At 50.8% G+C, this 21558-nt stretch overlaps 1 protein-coding gene across 1 annotated transcript in view; it reads left to right on the forward strand.

The window, feature by feature from the left end:
• Arhgap35 (Rho GTPase activating protein 35) overlaps window positions 1–6142 on the forward strand; it is a 113010-nt gene extending 106868 nt beyond the window's left edge. Inside the window, exons 6-7 of the mRNA XM_059281218.1 lie at window positions 4454–4559; window positions 5143–6142. Coding sequence (XP_059137201.1) covers window positions 4454–4559; window positions 5143–5500 — 464 coding nt within the window. The 3' untranslated portion in view covers window positions 5501–6142. The remainder of the gene's footprint in view (window positions 1–4453; window positions 4560–5142) is intronic.
• Window positions 6143–21558: the final 15416 nt, after the last annotated feature.

Raw genomic sequence — 21558 nt, forward strand, 5'->3', positions numbered from 1 at the left:
AGTCTGAAATTTCCATTCCAAGCCAAGCAGAGGGCAGCCCCGGCCTGGCCTTAGTCATATCCTTGTGTGCCACATGGGAGAAGATGGAGACACACCTGGGCCTGCCTGCCTCTGCCCAGCCTTCTCCTTTTCCAGGAGCACAAGCATGCAGAGGGTCAGCAACCTCCACTCGGCACTGAGGGGAACCTCGGATGGCAGTAAGCAGCCAGGGTAGGGACGGTGGACAGCAGGATCAGAGTCCTTGCCAGGATTTGTGACCAGAGCAAGTTCTTGTACCTTTTTTCATTAGTTTGGGGTTGTGGTGGTGGTGGTGGTTTGGTTTGGTTTGGTTTGGTTTCTCTGTGTAGCCCTGACTGTCCTGGCACTCAATCTGTAGCCCAGGCTGGCCTCAAACTCAGAGATCCGTCTGCCTCTGCCTCCTGAGTGCTAGATTAAAGGTGTGCACCAGCACTGCCCGGCTAGTTTGGGTTTTTGTTTGTTTGATTTTTTTTTTTTTCTTCCCCCTGACGCAAGGTCTTATTCTATAGTTCAAGCTGCCCTCAAATTCTAGATTCTCCTGTCCCAGCTTCTCCAGTGCAGGAATTTCAAGTGTGTGCCACTACAGCTGGTTCTTTTACCTTTTAGAGCCCTGGTTTGTGTACACTGAGGGTCTTTGTAAGGTCCCCGATAGTCCTGACTTCCCCTCCTCTTCTTTATGGGCTCCTGAGGACTCAACTGTTAGCAGCTGCATCGTGTGTATGTAGACTTCACCTTGGTTCATCTGGCCCCTGAGTGCCTGCTCACAGCTCCAGTCCATTCCTTTCACTGGCTCCAAGACATGACGGGGTCTGGAGCAGAGAGCAGGGCTGAGGTCCAGCCTCACTTTCTGCCTGGATGCCTGCTGAGGATTGCACAGAAAGCACCTGGTCCTGAGGGCACTGTAACACCTGCAGAGAGACGCATCCTCTGTCTCCCAGAAGACAGGGCACTAAATGAAATCTCATTGCCAGTCATGGGATTCCTCCCTACCAGTTAGTGGTCAGGGAGGCACCCAGAACCCCACAGGATATCACCATGATGCTTCATTGCCCACGTGGCTCAACAAGATCCTGCTGCTGAATCTCAGCTGAGCAGAAAACTCCCTGCTGGCTAGTCTACGTAGTGCTAAAGGTGCTGTGCAGGCTGCTGTGGGAGAAAGATACCAATAGTTTCACCTAGGATTCAACCCTGCATATTACAGTTCCATCCTGCCTGGCAAGGTGTGTCTGTTGCTACAATAGTGGCATGACAGTTACAGCTCAAACCAGCTTCATTCTGATTGGATATGGTTAGGTGTGAGCTGCCTCCACAGGAGGAGTTTCATGCTAGGTACTGACTGAGGAGGGTATGGGCCAAATTAAAAAGGGCAGTGGTGGAGTGGGATCCGGCTTAGTGGTACACCACTTGCCTAGCATGTGCGAGGTCCTCGGTTCCATCCCCAGCACCTTAGAAGGGGCAAATCAGCCTTGCTTTAGTGTCATAGGCCCAGGGCCAGACTTGGCAAGGAAGATCTTTAGCTCCCTTTGTGGTCCTCCCACCAGACACTTGGTGCTCCTCAGTGTTAATGAATGCAGGGACCCGGCAAAGAATCAGGTGGGAAGGGAGAAGGAGTACAGGTCAGGAACCATCTAGGCCTCTCTTGGGCATGTGACTCAAGAGGCCGCAGGAGGGTGAGCTTTCCCAGGGAGGGGCATAAATGAGTGTCAGAACGGCTCCGTCACTACCCCAGGGAAGAAGGAAAGGAAACACCCATCACTGCTGCTACCCAGGTGCCCGATGAAAAGAGACACAGCTGTGTCTGTGTCACAGGGTACCTACAGGGACCTAGGCATGCTTGCGTCCGAAAGGAAGGGGTGCACTCATTCTAGTAAGTGAGAGAGAGCCGTGCTCGTGGTTCTCATGCATTCTTCTGTAGTCAATCACCCATCCTCCCTCCCGTGGCTGCCTTCTGCTAAACAGACTGCTTGCTGAAACACCGCAGCAAATGATTTTAAACTCGGGGCTGCAGATCAGCCGTGGAGGCAGAGCCATTGAAACAGCTCTTGGGTTAGAAACCAGCACTGACTAGTTCACTGCAGTCCCTGTGGCTTCACCCATCCGACAGGCAGACAGCCCCCATTGCTCAGGTTCCCTGCAGGTCAGAGTAGCTCTAGGCCCTTCGCATGGACCCATTTCTGAGTCACTAGCCCAGGTTCACAGCTTCTGGGTGCTTGAGACAGGATTGGCATCCAGGCCAGGGTTTGAGTCAGATTTGGGCTCTGAACTGTAGCCAGTTTGCACCACACTCCTGGGTGACTCACCCAGTTACGGCCTCCTGGCATGTCCTCCACTGTAAGGTTCCCAACCAGGAAACCATGGCCTTACCCTATTTATTTTAACTGAAAACAGATTTCTTTTGTTTTGTTTTGAGACAGGGCCTCACTATGTAGCTCAGGCTGCCCTGGAACTCACTAACTCACTGTGTAGACCAGGCTGGCCTCAAACTCAAAGAGATACCCCTGCCTCTGTCTCCTGAGTGCTGGGATTAATGGTATGTGCCACCACCGCCCAGTCAGGTTTTGTTTTTGTTTTTGTTTTTTTGTTTTTTGTTGTTGTTGTTGTTGTGTTTTTTTGTTTTGTTTTGTTTTGTTTTGTTTTTTCGAGACAGGGTTTCTCTGTGTAGCTTTGCGCCTTTCCTGGAACTCACTTGGTAGCCCAGGCTGGCCTCGAACTCACAGAGATCCGCCTGGCTCTGCCTCCCGAGTGCTGGGATTAAAGGCGGGCGCCACCACCACCCGGCCAGATTTTGTTTTTAATACAATATTTTAATTATAGTTTCTCTTCCCCACTTCTTCACCCTTTCTTTCATTAGAAAACAAACAAGCATCTAAAAAATAATAATCTACAATAAAAACAGACCAGAACAGGACAAAACAAACAACACAGAATGAGAAACCACCATATATGTGGAGAGCACTTGGTGGGGTCAGGTGGGGCTGACAAAGCATCGAGAGAGAACCTCCAAAAATGCCATTGAGTTCATTTTGTGTTAACCGTCTGCTGCTGGGCGTGGGGTCTGCTCTGAAGAGTGGATTGTACACCCACTGAGACGCCAGGAGAGAAAACCTGTTTTTCATTTGTGAGCAGTTAATCAGTTGGAAATGGCTTCTGGGTTAGGGATGGGTTTCTTACCCTATTTTTAATCATTTTTGTTATATTAGTTGTTGTTGTTAAGACAGGGTTTCATTCTATAGCCTAGGCTGACTTCAAATGAAGTCCTCCTACTTCAGCTTTCCAAGGGCTGGGATTACAGATGCAAACCACGTGCCTACATGACCTTCACCAGGAGCCGTAGTGCGAGAGTCTCTGAACCACCAGGAGTTTGATCAGTGTCCAAGGAGACAGTGCCCCAAACAAACTAAGGCCATTGTAGTCTGTTTTTGTTTTGTCTTAAGGGCTCGTGTATGTGTTTAGGCATGTTCGTGCAAGTGGAGGTCACCAGATGTATTATAGGAGTCAGTTTTTTCTACCCTGTGAGTCCCAGCTCAGGTCATCAGACTTAGCAGATGGTGCCTTTTACCCATAAGCCACTCTACTAGCCACTGCCCCCCCATACTTCAGTGGCCACAAAGATGTCTTTCCATGTGCAGAGGAACTGGGTTGACCAGGTGTCACTCTGGATGGAGTCTGGACCATTTTTGCCTCCCTGTCAGAATGCGCCAAACTCAGCTCAGTTCCGCAGCTGGTCAGTTCAGATCCTTGTTCCACAGAGTTTCTGTCTGTTCCCTTGTTTCCTATCCTCAGAACAGTGCAGATTGTAGAGATGACTGACCTGGTGTGGCATGGATGACATGCTTCCTGTCACAGCACATTGAATCCTCAGTGGGCACAGTGGGCGGCAGTAAGAACAGGGGCATGTGGTCCCTTTGATGAGCTGCATAAGAATCGCCCACTGTCTGCGTCCACCCCTCCACAGCACCATGTGCAAAGCTCCTCATGTCTGCAGGGAAGGACAGAGCCCCGGTCTTGTGGCAGACCCCTCCTTCCATGGTCTGTCAGTGTGGGTGGGTGACAGTACCCTCCTCCCGTCTGGCCAGGAAGCAAACAGTCTTTCTGCATCGGGGTGCCTGTCTCCAGGGGCAACCGATGAGCAAAGAATGGTGTTCTTTATGGTAGAGTCTGTGGATGGTTCATCTTGGGGGGCAGAAGGGGGGCAGGAAGCCCAGGCATACAGTACTGTCCTTCAGTAGAGGCCTGGGACATAGAAGTGGCCTGGACCCCAGTCCAGGTGTGCAGCCATGGATGCAGGCTCTGGGCATAAGGGTGGGATAGAGCTGTCAGAAAGTACACCTGGGGTGGCCGCCAGCCACACATCTACCTGCTGCTTCACAGCTACTTTACACCTCCAGAACACTCACCAAACGCAGCCCTGAAAGCCTTTGGTTTTCTCTCTCAGAAATCAACGACCGAGAACAGAAGTTACATGCCCTTAAGGAGGTGCTGAAGAAATTCCCAAAGGAAAACCACGAAGTCTTCAAATACGTCATCTCCCACCTGAACAAGTAGGTTCCATGCTGCTGGGTGGTTTCCCTCCTGTAATAAACAGGCATCTTGAGTTAGTTAACTGAGGGAGAAGGCCAGCAGGGCCCACCCTCTGCTGCAGTGGCCAGTGGCATAGCTGGGGCCCTTGGCATCCTTAGTTTCCATTCTGGCTCAGACTCCAAGCCCATGGGGGTGGGGGGGGCGCCGTTCTGGCAGGTGCTATTGCCTTTAGAAACTTCACAGAAGCAAAAATTTCAAGAGCTTCTCACAGCTGCTCCTTGTCCATGTCTCCGGTGGACTGGTGTGAGGCAGAACACATATCAGGAGGGGCCTGGGAACAGAAGGTTTGTCCGCTCATGGTGAGCCTGTTGGCAGACGGTAGTTTTTGGAACCATGCACTAACTCCCTGCTCATCCCAAACATCACCACCACTCTGGTTGATGGTCTGTGCACTGCACCTTCCAGGAGCATGTGGGGCCGGCCTCCATGTGTCCTCAACCTCTGGACCCTGCAGCTCCTTAGAGCTAGTGGCAGGATCAGGCCAAGGGCTAGGAGGCAGGGAAGCCCTGTGCAGATCTGACCTGGCTGTGCTGTCACCTACAGAGTCAGCCACAACAACAAGGTGAATCTTATGACCAGTGAAAACCTGTCCATCTGCTTCTGGCCCACCCTGATGCGGCCCGACTTCAGCAGCATGGACGCGCTCACAGCCACACGCTCCTACCAAACCATCATCGAGCTCTTCATCCAGCAGTGCCCCTTCTTCTTCTACAACCGGCCCATCAGCGAGCCTCCAGGGGCTGCACCTGGCTCCCCGTCAGCTGTGGCTCCCACTGTCCCCTTCCTCACCTCTACACCTGCTACCAGTCAGCCGTCGCCTCCCCAGTCACCTCCTCCAACCCCTCAGTCCCCAATGCAGCCACTGCTCTCCTCTCAGCTCCAAGCCGAGCACACGCTGTGAGCCACCACAGTCCAGGAGGCAAGAAAACCAGTTGTCTTCTTGACAGGGTGGCACTTGGCCTTGAACAAAATCAGGTCCTCGGGGGTGGAGGTCGCAGCCAAGCGCCTTTTTAAGACTTCAGTGGTGTCACTAGCCAGGGTCCACCATGGCTGGGCAGTCGAGCACCCTGCAGCCTGCTCTTCACCCGGCACTGGCTGTGGCAGGCTGTGGGGCCCTGCCCTTGGCCTGGCCACTCTGAGGACTGAACTGACCATTCAGTGGCCCAGCACCCGCACTGCTCCCTGGACCCCTTGCCCAGCCTGTCTGCCTGCACCAGCGTCAGGGCCCCAACGTCGGGACAGCACCCAGCCTCTGCCAGGGGCAGAGGTTATACCCCAGCAGGGCTGGCCCCTCTAAAGAGGACGACACTTCACAGTTTGTCCTCTCTCATTTTCTGTACCTACACACACCTGCAAAGGGGTCCTTGGAAACGTGGGCTCTGGCTCCGCTACCCCACAGTCCACGCTGGGGCACTGGCATGGCCCATCAGCACAGCAAGACGAGAGCTTTGTGCCTAGACCTAGTGCGTGGCTTTCCCTCCAACCCCTTCCCAGGCTTCTGATCCATTCTGTGCAGCAAAGGAACACTGGAAGAAAGATGGACCCCCCCCCCCCCCCACAGAGACAGAAAGGCAGAAAGCACGGGAAGAAAACAGACCTCAAGTCTCCACTTCCGCCTGCCAGGTGGCCACTGGGTAAAAAGCCCCCTTGTCTGTGTGTAACAGCAAAGGAAGGACACCTGGGCAGTGACTGCAAACCCCCTGGGCCCCCATAGACCCACCCCCGGAGAAGACAGAGCCTTTGGAGGGATTGTTGGCGAGGTCCCTACCCCTACTGCTAACCAGCACACTATAGAAACACTACATAGAAACACTGCAGGTGTGTACACACAGCAGCACCCAGGTTGGCATGCTTGGTGTTGAAGTGGGGTCATTTCATCCCATGCTGTAGATGTGACCAGCAAGGGTATCTGGGACATGGGCAGGTATGGCACCTTCCAGAAAGGAGCGTCTGGTTACATGCAGAGGATCTTGTTCCCAGGCAGAGGCACCATGCCTGGCTTGTCACCACCCCGCCCTACCCCAGCAGCCTCCCCACTCTGCTCCTGATGGGGCAGCCCTAGTCGGCTCCTGCCTCTGCCTCCTCCTTTAATCTTAGCACTGGGCCATGAAACCTGACACTAAGGTTCCCTGGGCGTAGGAGGCACGGGTCGCACAGCACTGCCCTGGGTCTTACCGTTGCACTTTAGAAATAGCATGTGGGGTGTTCCCAGGGTCCCCGGGTGGACTCCCACCCTGCCTTGTCCTCTGTAGGGCAGGATGACCGGCCCTTGGCCAAGGGTCCTGCCCTAGAGAAGCTGGCTGTCTCCCTGTCTAGTACTTGGCAACCTAAGGTGCTTGCAGACACTACGCTGCCCCTGCAAAGTGTAATCTCCAAGACCAGACCAAACCCAAGGTACACACGTGGTCTACGTAACTGGTTTCCCTCCTGAAGGTCTGTGTTGGGTGCTGTAGGCCTGGGGTCAGCAGGAACATAATGTGTGTTGTGTTCACCAAGGTCAAAGACAGTCCCCAGCCCTGACTTCACGCCCTGAGCCCCATGCTATTGAAATGGCTTCCGTTCAGTAGCTTCTGTGTTGGGTCTTGAAGGAGATGAACAGAGTTCCGACCCAGGCCACCTGTCTGAGGCTGCTGCATGTGCCTGTATGTAATGTCAGCACTGAGGGGCGGACTGAGAGGCAGGTACACGGCCAGTAGAGCCCCGCCTGGATCCTCACCTTAAACACCAGGCCGGAGCACTTTACTCCTGCTGCTTGAGGCACTGAGTGACCATGGCAAGGCGTCCTGGGGCCCTACAGAAGAGAGAGCACTCAGGGCTTGGGTGGGTGACCAGGTCAGCTGCTGCCCTACCTGGAAAGCAGCCCTGGAGGTGACATCAGCCTAGTGCCACCCAACACCACCAGAGCTCCCAGGGCTGGGTTTTGTGCTGCACATTCATTGGGTGGTAGACAGACCTGCACTGTCTCACCCTTCGCATCTCGGCCTTTGAAGGGACATGGGAAGGTCTGGTGCTGTGTCTGTCCCTGTGCTCTCCATTTTCCCCAGGAGAGGCAGGCGGCGACAGCAACAGACTTCCAGAACCTTCACACTGTCTACCACTACGTGGGGTGAGCCCTCTTGTGATCTGTGCCTGCACCCCCTTGAGTGAGGACCCCACGGGGTACCTTGTACTCTGCCCCCGGACTCTAAGACTTCACAGTGGGCCAGCTGCAGCTCTCCTTCTCCAAGGTCATCTACAGATGGCAGGTCCAGGAGGGGTGGTTCTCCATTCCACATCCACCACATGTGCATGGGAGGGGCGGGGGCTGTGCCAGCTAAGGATGCCACAGAGAGGTCAGGGCTAGAGGCCTAGATGGTCCCTTTCCTTCCACCCCAGCCATGAAGCCACCCAAGTAGTGGAGCCAGGACATAAGTTATTGTTCACATTAAAGAATCATGTTCCCTGTGTACATTTTAAGCAAAGGAAACGTCTCGGGATTGTATGGGAATAAAACTTGTTTGAAAATTTGGAATAGTGCTGCTGTCGGCTCCTTTTTCTGGTACTTGTATTTTCACATGTTTTATGATCTTTAGATGTGTTGGATTAACAAATATTTTGTTTCCTGAGAACGAACAGGAACCTGAATGGTATTGAAGTGTATTAGTAGTCTGGCCGTGGGCCCAAACTTGTGTTTTGCAGCAAAAGTGGAAACCTGTCTGTAAAGCGAGTGTGACAGTGATTTGCTGTGTCGTGGCAGCTCGAGCCAGGACCTCTCTAGGCGGCGGCGGCGGCGGGAATGTCTGCCTCATTGCCAGGCCTTTTTTTTTTTTTTTTTTTTTTTTTAAACAAGTCCTGGGTTTCCGAGGCTCCTGCCTGTTTAGTGCATGGGCGGCCGTCCTGGCAGCCAAGGCCTCTCTGACAGAGGTGTTTTTGTTTGGTTTTGTTTTTTAAAATCATGTATTTGCCACAAAGTATTGTACTTGTCTCAATGGGAATGGTGTAAAAAAATGAAAAGGCCTTATGTGATATGTACCATAGTTAATAAATCAATCTTGTTAAAATAAAAAATAAAAACACAGGCCTGAGAGATATGAAGGGGCTGCAGTCTCCAGCGCAGCCTGGGGGTCAGCTAGGGACAACCTGTCCTCCAGTCACCCTCTGCACCAGTGTCCCCAGGACGGAAGTCTGAAGGTTGGCCCCCCCACTGGCCTAGGTGAGATGCCAGTCCATGGAGTCAGCCAGTTAAACCATCTACAAGGGCAGGTGTGGCCGCCTTCCAAAGAAACCACCACCAAAAGCATTCCCACCCACCCCTGTAATCCTAGGACTGGGTGTACTGAGGCAGGAGGATTGCAAGTAAGGTCAGCTTGGGCTGTAGAGGGGGACCCTGTTGTGTGTGTGTGTGTGCCCATGTGCACACACAATCATCCATGCTGGATCTACCTTACTTGTTAGTTGTGTGATCTCTACCTCCCAGGTGCTACTCAGAGACCAGTGGTTTGGTTTTGGGTGGGGTGGGTTTTGTTTGGGGTTTTGGGGTTTTGTTGTTGTTTGGTTGGTTTTTTTAGGTTTTAGGGTTTTGTGTTTTTTGGTTGTTTTTTGTTTGGTTTGGTTTTTGTTCTTGAGACAGGGTTTCTCTGTAATTCCTGGCTGTCCTGGAAGTCTGTAGTCCATGCTGGCCTTGAACTCAGATCCATCTGCCTCTGCCTCCTGAGTGCTGGCATTAAAGATGTGAGCTACCACTGCTCAACTTGGTTTTTCCTATGGCAGGGGCTCAGAAACTTTTCATACAAGATGTCTCTCCTCAGCCTTGTGACCATAACAGACATGGTCCCACCATCAGATGGGGAGACACCTTCAGGCAGCCTCCAACCAACCAACCTAGCCATTACCTCTGCTAAGTGTGAGTTACAAGCAGTTGTGAGCTACCTGATAAACTGAACTTGGGTCCTCTGCAAAAGTAGCAAGCTTTCTTAACCCCTGAGTCATCTCTCCAGCCCTAAGTTTTAGGTGGTTTTTTTTTTTTTTTTTTTTTTTGGTTTTTCGAGACAGGGTTTCTCTGTGTAGCTTTGCGCCTTTCCTGGAACTCACTTGGTAGCCCAGGCTGGCTTCGAACTCACAGAGATCCGCCTGGCTCTGCCTCCCGAGTGCTGGGATTAAAGGCGTGCGCCACCACCGCCCGGCTCTAAGTTTTAGTTTTTTGAGACATGATATGAAAGATTTTTATACAAATGTTTGTGGGTAAATGCAGTACCTGTGGAATCCAGAAGAGGGCATAGGATCCCCTGGAACTGGAAGAGTCGTTAAGCTGTCTCACATAGGTGCTGGGAAGAGGATTCTGATCTTCTGTATAAGCACTCTGGGCCACTAAACCATCTCCAGCCCCAAGATATAATAGTAGCCTAGATTTCTGTATTCCATGCAACCCTCCTGCCTCAGCTTCCTGAGTACTGAGGTGACAGGTGTAAGGCACCACTCACCCGAGTCCAGAGTTCTGGAGGCATGTCTGTGGCTTGTCTGCTCATCCAGAATGCCCTCACTTTAGTCCAGAGTTCTGGAGGCATGTCTGTGGCTTGTCTGCTCATCCAGAATGCCCTCACCTTAGTCCAGGCTGGTGAAGTGGCTCATAGGGTAAAGGCATTTTACCACCAAGCCCTGAGGACCTGCGTTTGATCCTTGGGACACTCACAGTGGAAGGAGAGAAGTGATTCCCACGAGTTCTTTTTGTTTTTTAATCTGGTAGAGCCCATGTTGGCCAGGATCTCAATATATATCTTAAAGTAACCTTGAATTGATTCTCCTGCCTCTACCTTCCCAGGTTCTGGGATTGCAGGTAGGCAACTCACCCACCCCTGGCTGGGAAGCTTCTCTAATGTACTTGACTTAGGATTATTTAGGTAGTCTCCACCCATTTAATCCAGAATCCCAGAGCATGTATGTGCCAGGCCCCAGGGAGCACAGGCACAGCTCTGCCTACCCAGAGCCCACTCCCAATGGAAGAAGCAAGCCTCCATGTCAGCTGCAACTCCAGCTGTGTGTATGCCTGCTGTGACCAAGCAGACCAGTGGGCCTTCAAGAAGGCCTCCATGGGGAAGTGAAGAGGAAGGGACCAGGAGAAGAAAGAACACACAATCGGGGCCAGAGAGATGGCTCAGTGGTTAAGAGCATAGACTGCTCTTGCAGAGGACCCGAGTTCAGTTTCCAGCACCTACAGCAGGCTGCTAACTACCGGTTCTTGCTCTTCTGTCCTCCATCAGCTCCTGTACTCACATGTAACATACACATGATTTTAAAATAAATCCATGAAAAGAAAAATAGCCAAGCCTGATGTTACAGGCCAGTCAGCCTAGCTACTCGGGCTGAGACAAGAGAAGTACCTTTTCCAGGCCTGCTTGGGACTTAACAAGACTGTGTCTCCCAATAAAAAGTAATAGAAAGGGCTGGGGATGTTAAATGGTAGAGCATATACCTAGAATCCCCAAGTGAGGGGCTAGGGGTCTAGCTCGGTAGTAGAGTTTGCCTAGCATGCACAAGGCAGAAAGAAGGCTATGGGTTCAATCCTCAGCACAGCAAAGAAGTGCCAAAATATTCCATAATGAACAGCACAGTCTTAAACCAAATATGGAAGCTTATGCCCATAATCCCCACAATCAAAAGGCTGAGGCAGGAGGACTCTGAGTTTAAGGGCAATTTGAAACCTGATCTCAAAAATAACTAAGAACGTCAGTAACCAGGGATAGAGAATATCAGAGCCCAAGCCGGAGAAGATTTGAGTGAATCCCAGCCTGGGGTGCTGAGCTGAGAGCTGACTGAATTAGCACACAGTGGGAATGTGAGCATTGAAAGGAGAAATGGGGTTCTGCGCATCTTGAAGGTCCAAGCAACAGACTCCGTTGAGTATCAATCGCATGCACCTGTAAGAACCGGTGCAGGAGATGCCAGGATTGGCATCAGTCCGAGCCTGCAGAGAATGAGTTGCCTTGTTCCCTGTGGCCACCAGGGGTCAGCAGAGCATTGTCCTGCCCTGCTGCGTGCGGAGTACTGAAGTCAAGGTTGGGGACTTTCTGTGAAGAAAGCGGCATCTGAAGAAGTGACCTGGGTCTGGGAGCCTGGGAGGAAGCATGTTCTAAAAACTGGGCCTAGAATCAAAGTGTCTCACGTGGCATCCGAGGAGGGGGATGACTACTGTCATTCCCCCTTTCTCAGTTGGACAATTCATCCATCCACCACCACCATCACCCCCTACCCCCCACCCTACTACCTGCCACTTGGTTAACGACGGGAGGTCAGGGGCCAGGCCACACGGAGCTTTATAGACAAAGGAAATTAATAAATTAAGGCTGAGCGCCGGGTGCCAGGCGTCTGTAATCTTGGCACTGGGGAGGCTGGGCAGGAGGAGCATCAATTTGAGGCCAGCTTTGGTTACACAAAACTTTGTCTCAAAAAATAGCAACCAGAGGGTTAGTTATTGATCAGCAGGTGAAAGTGCTTGCCAATCCTCCTGACATCCTGAGTTCAGTCCCTAGGACCCACGTGGTAGACGATGGAATGGACTCCCTCTGACTTGTACACACATATACAATCAATCAGTCGAGGCTGGAGAGGCCTCTCGGAGGTAAGAAGCACTTGCTGTTCTTGCAGAAGACCTGAGGTTCCTGGCACCCATGCTGGGCGCTCACTTCCCCGCGGGGATCTGATGCCTTCTCCTGGCCTCCGAAGGCATTGCGCACGTGACAAACTTTTACACACGCATACATAAATAAAAATAATAAAAATAAACCTCAGATCTGGAGACATGGTTCCTTGGTTCAGAGCACTGGCTGCTCTTCTGGAGGACCCAGGTTGGATTCCCAGCACCCACATGGCAGCTCACAGATGTCTGTAACTCCAGATCCAGGTGATTCAATGCCTTCTGGGCTCTGAGGGCATGCAAATGGTTCACAGGCAAAACACCCAAATGCATAAAATTGAAATTAATAAGTAAAAATTTAAAAATCAATAAATTTGACTGTGGTGTGTTGCATGAATCCTACAGGGTCTTATAATAAAAACCCGGAGCCAGGTATTGGGGTAAATGCTGAAAGATCAGAGAGACAAAGGAATAAGGCACTAGAGAAACTTCTCACCACTACTGAATCCTCAGGCCATATGGAAGGCGAGATCCTATCTCCAGATCCTCTGACTGCAAGCCTCTGAGTCCTCAGCCAAAAGGGGCTTATATACCTCACGCCTTATATACCTCTCTCTGCCCATCCATTTCACTTCCTTCCTAGTGCTGGTATTAATGGCATATGTGCTTTCCAAATACTGGTAGCAAAAGCATGAGATCTCAAGTGCTGGAATTAAAGGTGTCTGCCACCACTGCCTGGCTCTGTTTCCTCGCCTAGACTGAATCAATCTCATATAGTCCAGGGTGGCTTTGAACTCACAGATCCAGACGGATCTCTGCCTCCCGAGTGCTAGGATTAAAGGTGTGTACCACCACCACTGTCTGGCCTCTATGTTGTAATCTAGTGACTGGCTGTGTCCTCTGGTCCTCAGGCAAGCTTTATTTGATACACAATATATCACCACAGTGGTGACACACAACTGTAATCCCATCATTCAGGAAGCAGAGGCAGGTGGATCTCTGTGAGTTCAAGGCCAGCCAGGGTGACATAGTGAGCTCCTGTCTCAAAACAACAACAACAAATAATAAGTCTAGGGACTGGCATGCTCAGATGCTAGAGCACTGGCCTTGTGTTCATGAAGCTCTGGGTTCGAGCTCCAGGACCCAATACAGTGTGGTGGAGCACACCTCTAATCCCAGTAGTGTTTGCCAGGCATGCAAGCCTGAAAACCTGATCCCCAGAACCCATGAACAAAGCCAAATGCAACCTGTAATCCCGGCGACCCTACTGCGAGAAGCCAGGCAGAGACGGGAATCGCCCGGAAGCTCCTGGGCTAGCTTGCCTGGCATACCACGCTGGAAGCTGTCCTCTGACCTTCGGGTGCCCTCTGGCGATCCCAGACGGAACTTCGACTACACTACCAAACTTCCTCCTCCCCAGCAAAGGCCTTGCGAGTTGTCGCCAGCTCCCCGTGCTGCGCTCTGCTACACCCAGCTCCAGTCGCCAGCCAATCCCGCCAGCAATACCTTTGAACTATCTCAAGAATCTGACAGACGTGGTGACGCACGCCCTTAATCCCAGCACAGGAGGAATTCTGTGAGTGTGAGACCAGCCTGGTCTACACATACCGAGTTCCAGGCTAGCCAGGGCTACGCATAGGGAGACTCAGACTCAGAAAGACGGAAGCGGGGAGAAGTCTCATGGCCTTTCAGGCCACCACCTCCCATCCTGCTCTTTCCCTGGTGGGCCTCATCCACGCTGAGACCTTCCTGCAGAATTCTGCCAGCGGGAGGCCGGAAACACAGAAACTGGACTGACGCCCCAGCTCCTCCCCGCCCCGGCCTTGCTTGCTCACGTGTCAGTCTAAGCTGGGAAGAGAGAGGAATGCGATGGGAAGGACTCCCCCACACACATTCCCTTCCCACCTCCCTTTGCCAGCCCTGCCCCCGGCCCTGCCCCCGGCCCTCCCTCGGGATTTCTCAAACCTTCCTTTGGAGCCAATGCTGGAACACACAGCTGCTAGGAGGCTCGGCAGCTGCAGCAGGACCTCCCGGGTCACAGATGGGACGGACACGGGGACACACACACACACACACACACACACACACACACACACCACACACACCGAAATGGAGCATGTGTCTACAGGTTTGTGACTCTGAGAGTAGAGTTGTGTGTCTAAGGACACATGTAGCTTTGGGAGCAAATAAATTCCCAGCATGCTTCATATTCCAAGGCAGCTAAATTCTGCACAACTCGGCACTTCGCACACTTTTTGCCCAGTTTCTTTGTATTTTTATGAGACTCCAGAAGTTTTTGATCTGCAAGGTAATGAATATTGCCATATTTGAAATTGAAAGCTGAGAAATATATTTTAAAATAGACAAATAAATCAGGCTGGAAGCTAGCAAGGTCCAGGTCAGACAGGGCTACAAAGATCCTCTGTCAAAAAAAAAAAAAAAAAAAAAAAAAAGCCAGGCGGTGGTGGCGCACGCCTTTAATCCCACCACTCGGGAGGCAGAGGCAGGCAGATTTCTGTGAGTTCAGGCCAGCCTGGTCTACAGAGTGAGTTCCAGGACAGCCAAAGCTGTGTGTATGTGACTTAGTGTAACTAGAATCCACCTAGTGGAGTTGGCTGTGGCATACCTCAGTGGGAGAGGTTTGCCTAGAATCCTCCAGTGAAAGGCTGGGGATACAGTTCAATGGTAGAGTGAGGGTGAGGGACTGTCGTGGAGGAGGCCCTAAATTCCATCCCCAGCACCACAAAAATAGTTGTGGTGTGTGTGGGGAGGGGGTGTATCCCATTTACAAGTTAAGATAGACATAAACCTGGGGAGAATGTATTTTACTTTTTCCCAAGATAGGGAGTAGAACCTAGGACCTCGTGCATGTTGGTCAAGTTCTCTACCACTGAGCTACGCCCACCCCACCCCCAGCAGTGGGAAAATGTATTTTCAAATACCAAAATCTTCAGTGAGAGCAGTGGCATTGTTTTCCATTTTCACATCTTGCTAATGGTCTATTCACAGGAAGATGAGGAGTCCTTGGGGCTGTGTGAGAAGAAAACAATCAGGACCCCCCACTCCAAGACCAAGTCCTCAGCACCAAGGAGATTTACCCCAGAGGGACAAAGACAGGAGACAGGGGATGAGGGAGAGGGGGACAAAGGACCGCCTCTGGATGGAGAGGAGACAGACGAGTCACATAGGAAAAATGGCGGTTTATTAAAGGGACAAGAGGAAACCCCGTGGTAGGATGAGGTTTTCATTTTACTTATTTGGTTGGTTTGGTTTGGTTTTGGGGTTTTCGAGACAGGGTTTCACTGTGTGGTCCTGGAACTTTCTCTGTAGACCAGGCTGGCCTTGAACTCAGAGGCATTGTTTTAACCGGGCATGTTAATTAGGGCAGCCAAAGGGGACTTTTGATGGCTGGGCTCCAGTACTTTGATAGCTGGACCTTGGTAGTCAGCCTCCGGAGGAGGAAGGCCAAATAAGGGATAGACCTTGGTGGCTAGCTTGAGGAGTGTGATCTGTTTTTAGCAAGGCAGAGGGAGTGGGGGCGGGGCAAGGCCTGCCAGAGCTGCATGCTCCAGTGGGCTGGTGTCCCTTCACTGTGTTTCCTGTGATCTATGGAGGCAGCCTGGACAAAACTCCACCGGTGGCCCAGCGAGATGGCTCCGTCAGTGAGAAGGGGCATGTACAACGGGCAAGCCTTACGAGGGCTTGAGTACAAGCCCTTTCGTTCGTCGCTCTGACTAGGATCTTAGGTGACACCGAGGTTACGAACGCCCACAGTCGAGCTACTGATGAGGTCTGTGTGTGTTTGTGCTTGACCATAAGCTGCCTAGGGGACGGTGGCGTAGCTAGGTAGGTAGAGCGCTTGCCTAGCATACACCAAGCCCTGGGTTCGATCCCCAGCACGGAAGACCCAAGCATGGTGGTGGCACTCACCTGCCATGGGAAAAGTGGAAACAAGAGAATCAGAAGTTCAAGGTGATGACCTCAGCTACATAATAAGTTCGAGGCCAGCCTGGATGTCTTGGTTAGTTGTTGTTTTTGTTTTCGTTTTTGTTTTTTTCCAACTTGACACAAGCCAGGGTCATCTGGGAAGAGGGGACTTCAATTAAGAAAATGCCTCCATTGGATTGGCCTGTTGGCAAGACTCTGTGATCATTTTCTTAATTAATGATTGATGTGGGAATACCCAGCCACTGCGGGTGGTGTTACCACTAGGCAGACGGTCCTGGGCTGTATAAGAAAGCAGGCTGCTCCTTAAGGAAGGGAATGGCTCAGTTACCTTTAGCCTACTGGCTATGAGTGGGTTAGGACTTCTGTTGGTCTTTTCTGTGTCGAACACACAGATTGCAAGCCTAGCGCCACTTTGAGATCTTTGGCAGCAGTTAACTCTGCAGCTCACACACGATTGAGCCTGTATGATAATGAGTATTCAGAGACAGGCAGTGCCTGGGGGGCGCTCACCAACCTAAGACAGAGCGCCTGTGTGGCCTGGGCAGGCGTCTCCATGACGGATAAGGTGACCTGCTGACGTTCCATGCAACCTAAGTCAGAAGCTCATTTTTCAGTAAAAGGGGGGGGGGACCTGTAGGGCCCTGGCCCCCATTTGGGGTAACTGTTGCCTTGCTTGCTGACCTTGACCTTGATATCCTCCCTATGCTAATTCCCTGTCGGGTTTCACCCTCCTGAATGCTTAAGGGAAGTTCCTTGTCTGTGTATCCTGCATAATGGTCGTTAACAGCTTAGATGCAAGATTGTAAAACATCAGTAGTGAATGCACAAGCCGGAGAGAGCCAGCCAGTAAGCAGTGTTCCTGCACGGTCTCTGCTTCAGTTCCTGCCACTCGGTTCCTGCCCTGACTTTTCTTCATGATGTGTTACAACTATAATCTGAAATAAACTCTTTCCTTCCTGTCTTAGTGTTTCCTATTGCCTCAATGAAACATTGTTCGTTATTGCGCTGTGTAAATAACTCAATATCCAACGCCTGGGATCCACTCTCAATCTTCTGGGCTCCTCCACGGGGCCTGGGTCACTTCTCTGGCTCCGCCCTCTGCAGCACACACAGCTTGTCTGTCGTCTAGGTTCCAGCTGGCTCCACTCCACTGCTGCTACTGTTCTTGGTGGTCATCCATGGTACTGGCATCCCCAAAATGCTGGGGTCATCTATGGCAACCTGGCTGCACTTTCACCAATAGCTTCTCATAGGCTGTCTTCATGGTGCCAAGCTTCAACTTCTCTGCCCTGACCCCTTCTGTCCTGGGTCTTCAGCTGCCACTGAGGCTGCACCTTCACCAGTGGCCTCTCCTGGCCTCTCCCAGTGCCAAGCCTCAGCTGCTCTCCATGACCCCTTCAGGCCTTCAAAACCAGTACCACCTGGGTGATGCTAACACTACCAAGTTCAGCTGCCAACATGAGGTACAACCTTGGCAGCCTCTGGAACACATGTTCTCCCAGGAAGCACTGCTGCTGCTTCTCTCTCTCTCTCTCTCTCTCTCTCTCTCTCTCTCTCTCTCTCTCTCTGTCTCTCTCTCTCTCTCTGTCTCTGTCTGTCTCTCTGTCTCTCTCTTGGTTTTGGTTTTTTGAGACAGGGTTTCTCTGTGTAGCCCTGTCTGTCCTGGAACTCACTCTGTAGACCAGGCTGGCCTCAAACTCACAGAGATCCTCCTGCCTCTGCCTCCTGAGTGCTGGGATTAAAGGCGTGCTCCCCCACCGCCCGGCACCTTTGACGTTCTTGTCTTCCAAGCTCTTATAGAACAGGTCACTGAGGTCTCAACACTCAATGGCTTTTCTTGCACAGAGTTCCAAGTCCTTCCACAATCCTCCCCAAAACAACATGTGTCAGGGCAGTCACAGCAATACCCTGCTCCCTCAACCTGCTTTCTTATAGAACCCAGGACCAGCAGCCCAGGGATGGCACCACCCACAGTGGGCTGGGCCCTCCCCCATCAATCATTAATTAAGAAATGTCGGGGGCTGGAGAGATGGCTCAGAGGTTAAGAGCACTGACTGCTCTTCCAGAGGTCCTGAGTTCAATTCCCAGCAACCACATGGTGGCTCACAACCACCCGCAAGTAGATCTGGTGCCCTCTTCTGGCCTGCAAAGACACATGCAGGCAGAACACTGTATACATAATAAATAAAATAAAATCTTTTTAAAAAAAAAAAAAAGAAAAAAAAGAAATGTCCTACGGCTAAGTATTTTTTTTTTTTAATGTACATTGGTGTGAGAGTGTCAGATCCCCTAGAACTGGAGTTACAGACAGTTGTGGGCTGCCATGTGGGTGCTGGGAATTGAACCCAGGACCTCCAGAAAAGCAGCCAGTGCTCTTAACCGCTGAGCCATCTCTCCAGCCCCCTACCGCCAGGTCTTATGGAGGCATCTTCTCAATTGAGGTTCCCTCCTTTCAGACGACTCTAGCTTGTGTCAAGTTGATGTGAAACCACCCAACAGTCCCTCCCCAAGTTACTTTTGGTTATGGTGTTTATGACAATACAGAGAACAACCTGAGGCATTGGGCTACCTTTTTTTTTTTTTTTTTTTTTTTCTGACAGGGTTTCTCTGTATAGTTTTGGTGCCTGTCCTGGAACTCGCTTTGGAGACCAGGCTGGCCTCGAACTCACAGAGATCTGCCTGCCTCTGCCTCCCAAGTGCTGGGATTAAAGGTGCGAGCCACCACCGCCCAGCTGTGCTACCTCTTGAGGCTGGCATGTCACCTTCCTGGGGCCACAGAGCCAATGTGACTTTAGACATATTAGTTAGGGTCTCTATTGCTGTGGTGAAACACTGTGACCAAAAGTAACTTGGGGAGGAAAGAGTTTATTCTGCTTACACTTGCACATCACTGTTCATCATTGGAGGAAGTCAGGACAGGAACCCAAACGGCACGCTCAAGGCACCTGATGTTCTGGGGGTGTTCAGAGCTGAGAGATGGTGTAGGATGGCCTGTGGGAGGCAGGAGGCCCTGGGTTGTACACCCAGGTCCCTGCCCTGGGTGGGGGGATTACAACAGCCCCTCCATTTCCACTGATTACTTAATTTGGTTATTTTATATGAATTAGCCTTTAAGAAGGGAGAAAGAGGAGGGAGAGGGGGATGGGGAGGGAGAGGCACAGAGTGGACCCACCCTCTCGGCAAGATGCGTATTAATGCAACAGCATGGTGGAGGTCTTAAGATTCAGGACCCCCCCCCCCCCCCCGAGACAAAGCAAGGGGCCTTCTTTTTATGTGTTTACCTATTGACAGTTTTTCTTCTTCTTTTTTTTTTTTTTTTTTTTTTTTTTAGACTGCCTTGTTTATGTATGTGGTCGTAGTGTTGAGGGGGTGCGTGTGTGCTATAGTGCACCAACGCAGGACAGGACGGAAAGTCAGGGGTCAGTTTTCTTTTTTTTAAACCAAAAATTCCTTTATACAAAGTATCAAAATACAATCACATTTCTAAAATGAAACCAGAGGTTTACAGTTGTAGTCCTAAGTAAGCTAAGTCAAAAGCCGTAAGAGAAACATCAATGGGGCAAATGTATGAATGAAGACACTCCTGAATTCCCACTTTTCATCAAAGACCACCAACTTTTAGTCCTCCTCTTGTACATTATTCTGTATCCACATTCTCTGCATCTGATTGGATCCCTGGACTTTATTTCATTTTCGGTGTGACACTCTCCACAAATCTATATCATCGGCTGCTGCTTTGGGGGCTGAATGTCTTTCTGTGTGTCCATTGTTAGCGCCTCGGCAGCTCAAAGAAGCTTCTCTGTGCACGCAAACCCTCTTTCCCAGGAGTCAGTTTCCTTGTCACCTGTGGGTTCGGGGGTCCAGCTTAGGTCATCAGATATGACAGCAAATGCTCTTAACCACTGAACCACCTCTGGATAGTCTTTTTATTTTTTCATTTTCTTTCTTTCTTTCTTTTTTTTTCAATGTACATTGGTGTTTTGCTATGGTGTCGGGGCCCCTAGAATTGGAGTTACAGACAGTTGTGAGCTGCCATGTGAGTGCTGGGAATTGAACCTCAGTCCTCTGGAAAAGAAGCCAGTGTTCTTAACCACTGAGCTATCTCATCTCTCCTGCCCCTCATTTTCTTTCTCTCTCTCTCTCTCTCTCTCTCTCTCTCTCTCTCTCTCTCTCTCTTTCTTTCTTTCTTTTTCTGTTGTTTTGTTTCATTTGGTTTTGAAACAGGATTTCTCTGTGTAGCCCTGGCTATCCTGGAACTCACTCTGTAGACCATGCTGGCCTTGAACTTGGGAAATCTGCCTGCCTCTGCCTCTGCCTCCAGAGTGCTGGGATTAAAGGCTCTTGCCACCACCGCCTGGCTTGGCAGAACACTCTTTTTTTTTTTTTTAAGATTTTATTTATTTATTACAAATATAGTGTTCTGTCTGCATGGTTGCCTATACACCAGAAGAGGGTATTAGATCTCATTACAGATGGCTGTGAGCCAACATGTAGTTACTGGGAATTGAACTCAGGACCTCTGGAAGACCAATCAATGCTCTGAGCTATCTCTCTAGCCCCCGGCAAAACACTCTTAAACACAAAATCAAATTAGCACAGATGTGGTGGCGCACACCTTTGATCCCAGCACTCTGGGGCAGGAGCAGGCAGATCTCTGTGAGTTTGAGGCCAGCCTGGTCTACAGAGTGAGCTCTAGGACAGCCAGGGCTATATAAAGTAAGGGAGTAGGGCTTGATTAACGTGTGACTGTTAAAGCTGAGCACGGGGGCCAGCAAGATGGCTCAGTGAGTAAAGGCACTTGCCACCCAGCCTGACGACCTGAGTTCAGTCCCCAGGACCCATATGGTTGCAGGAGAGACCAACCCTCACACTTGTCCTCTGACCTCCACATGCCGCCATAGCATGCATGAATAAGTAAATCAATGTAATAAGCAAATATTTGTAAAGTGGTGGGGGCTAGAGAGGGGGTTTAGTGTTTCAGAGCGAGTTCCCAAGACCCACGTTGGGAGATTCGTAACCCTCTGTAACTTTAGGTCCCAAGGATCTAACACCCTCTTCTGGACTCTTCCAGCTACTCACACACACACACACACACACACACACACACACACACACACACACACAATTGAACTCACTATGTCGACTCAGACCTGTCTCCTAGGTTGGGGTTAAAGGCGTGCAGCACCAGCACCATGCTTGGCAGTCTTTTTATTTATGTTTTTTAAGTACTACGTGGCGGTGCATGCCTGTAATCTCAGCACTTGGGAGAAGGAGTCACGAGGATCAAGAGCTCCAGGCCAGCCTGGGTTACATGAGACCCTGTCGCAAATAAATAAATAAGCAAACAAACAAATAAATAAAACTAAATTAAGATGTGACCGTAAGACTTGTCTGTAGTGGGG

Source organism: Peromyscus eremicus, chromosome 1 (genome assembly GCF_949786415.1).
Source record: "Peromyscus eremicus chromosome 1, PerEre_H2_v1, whole genome shotgun sequence".
Classification (NCBI taxonomy): domain Eukaryota; kingdom Metazoa; phylum Chordata; class Mammalia; order Rodentia; family Cricetidae; genus Peromyscus; species Peromyscus eremicus.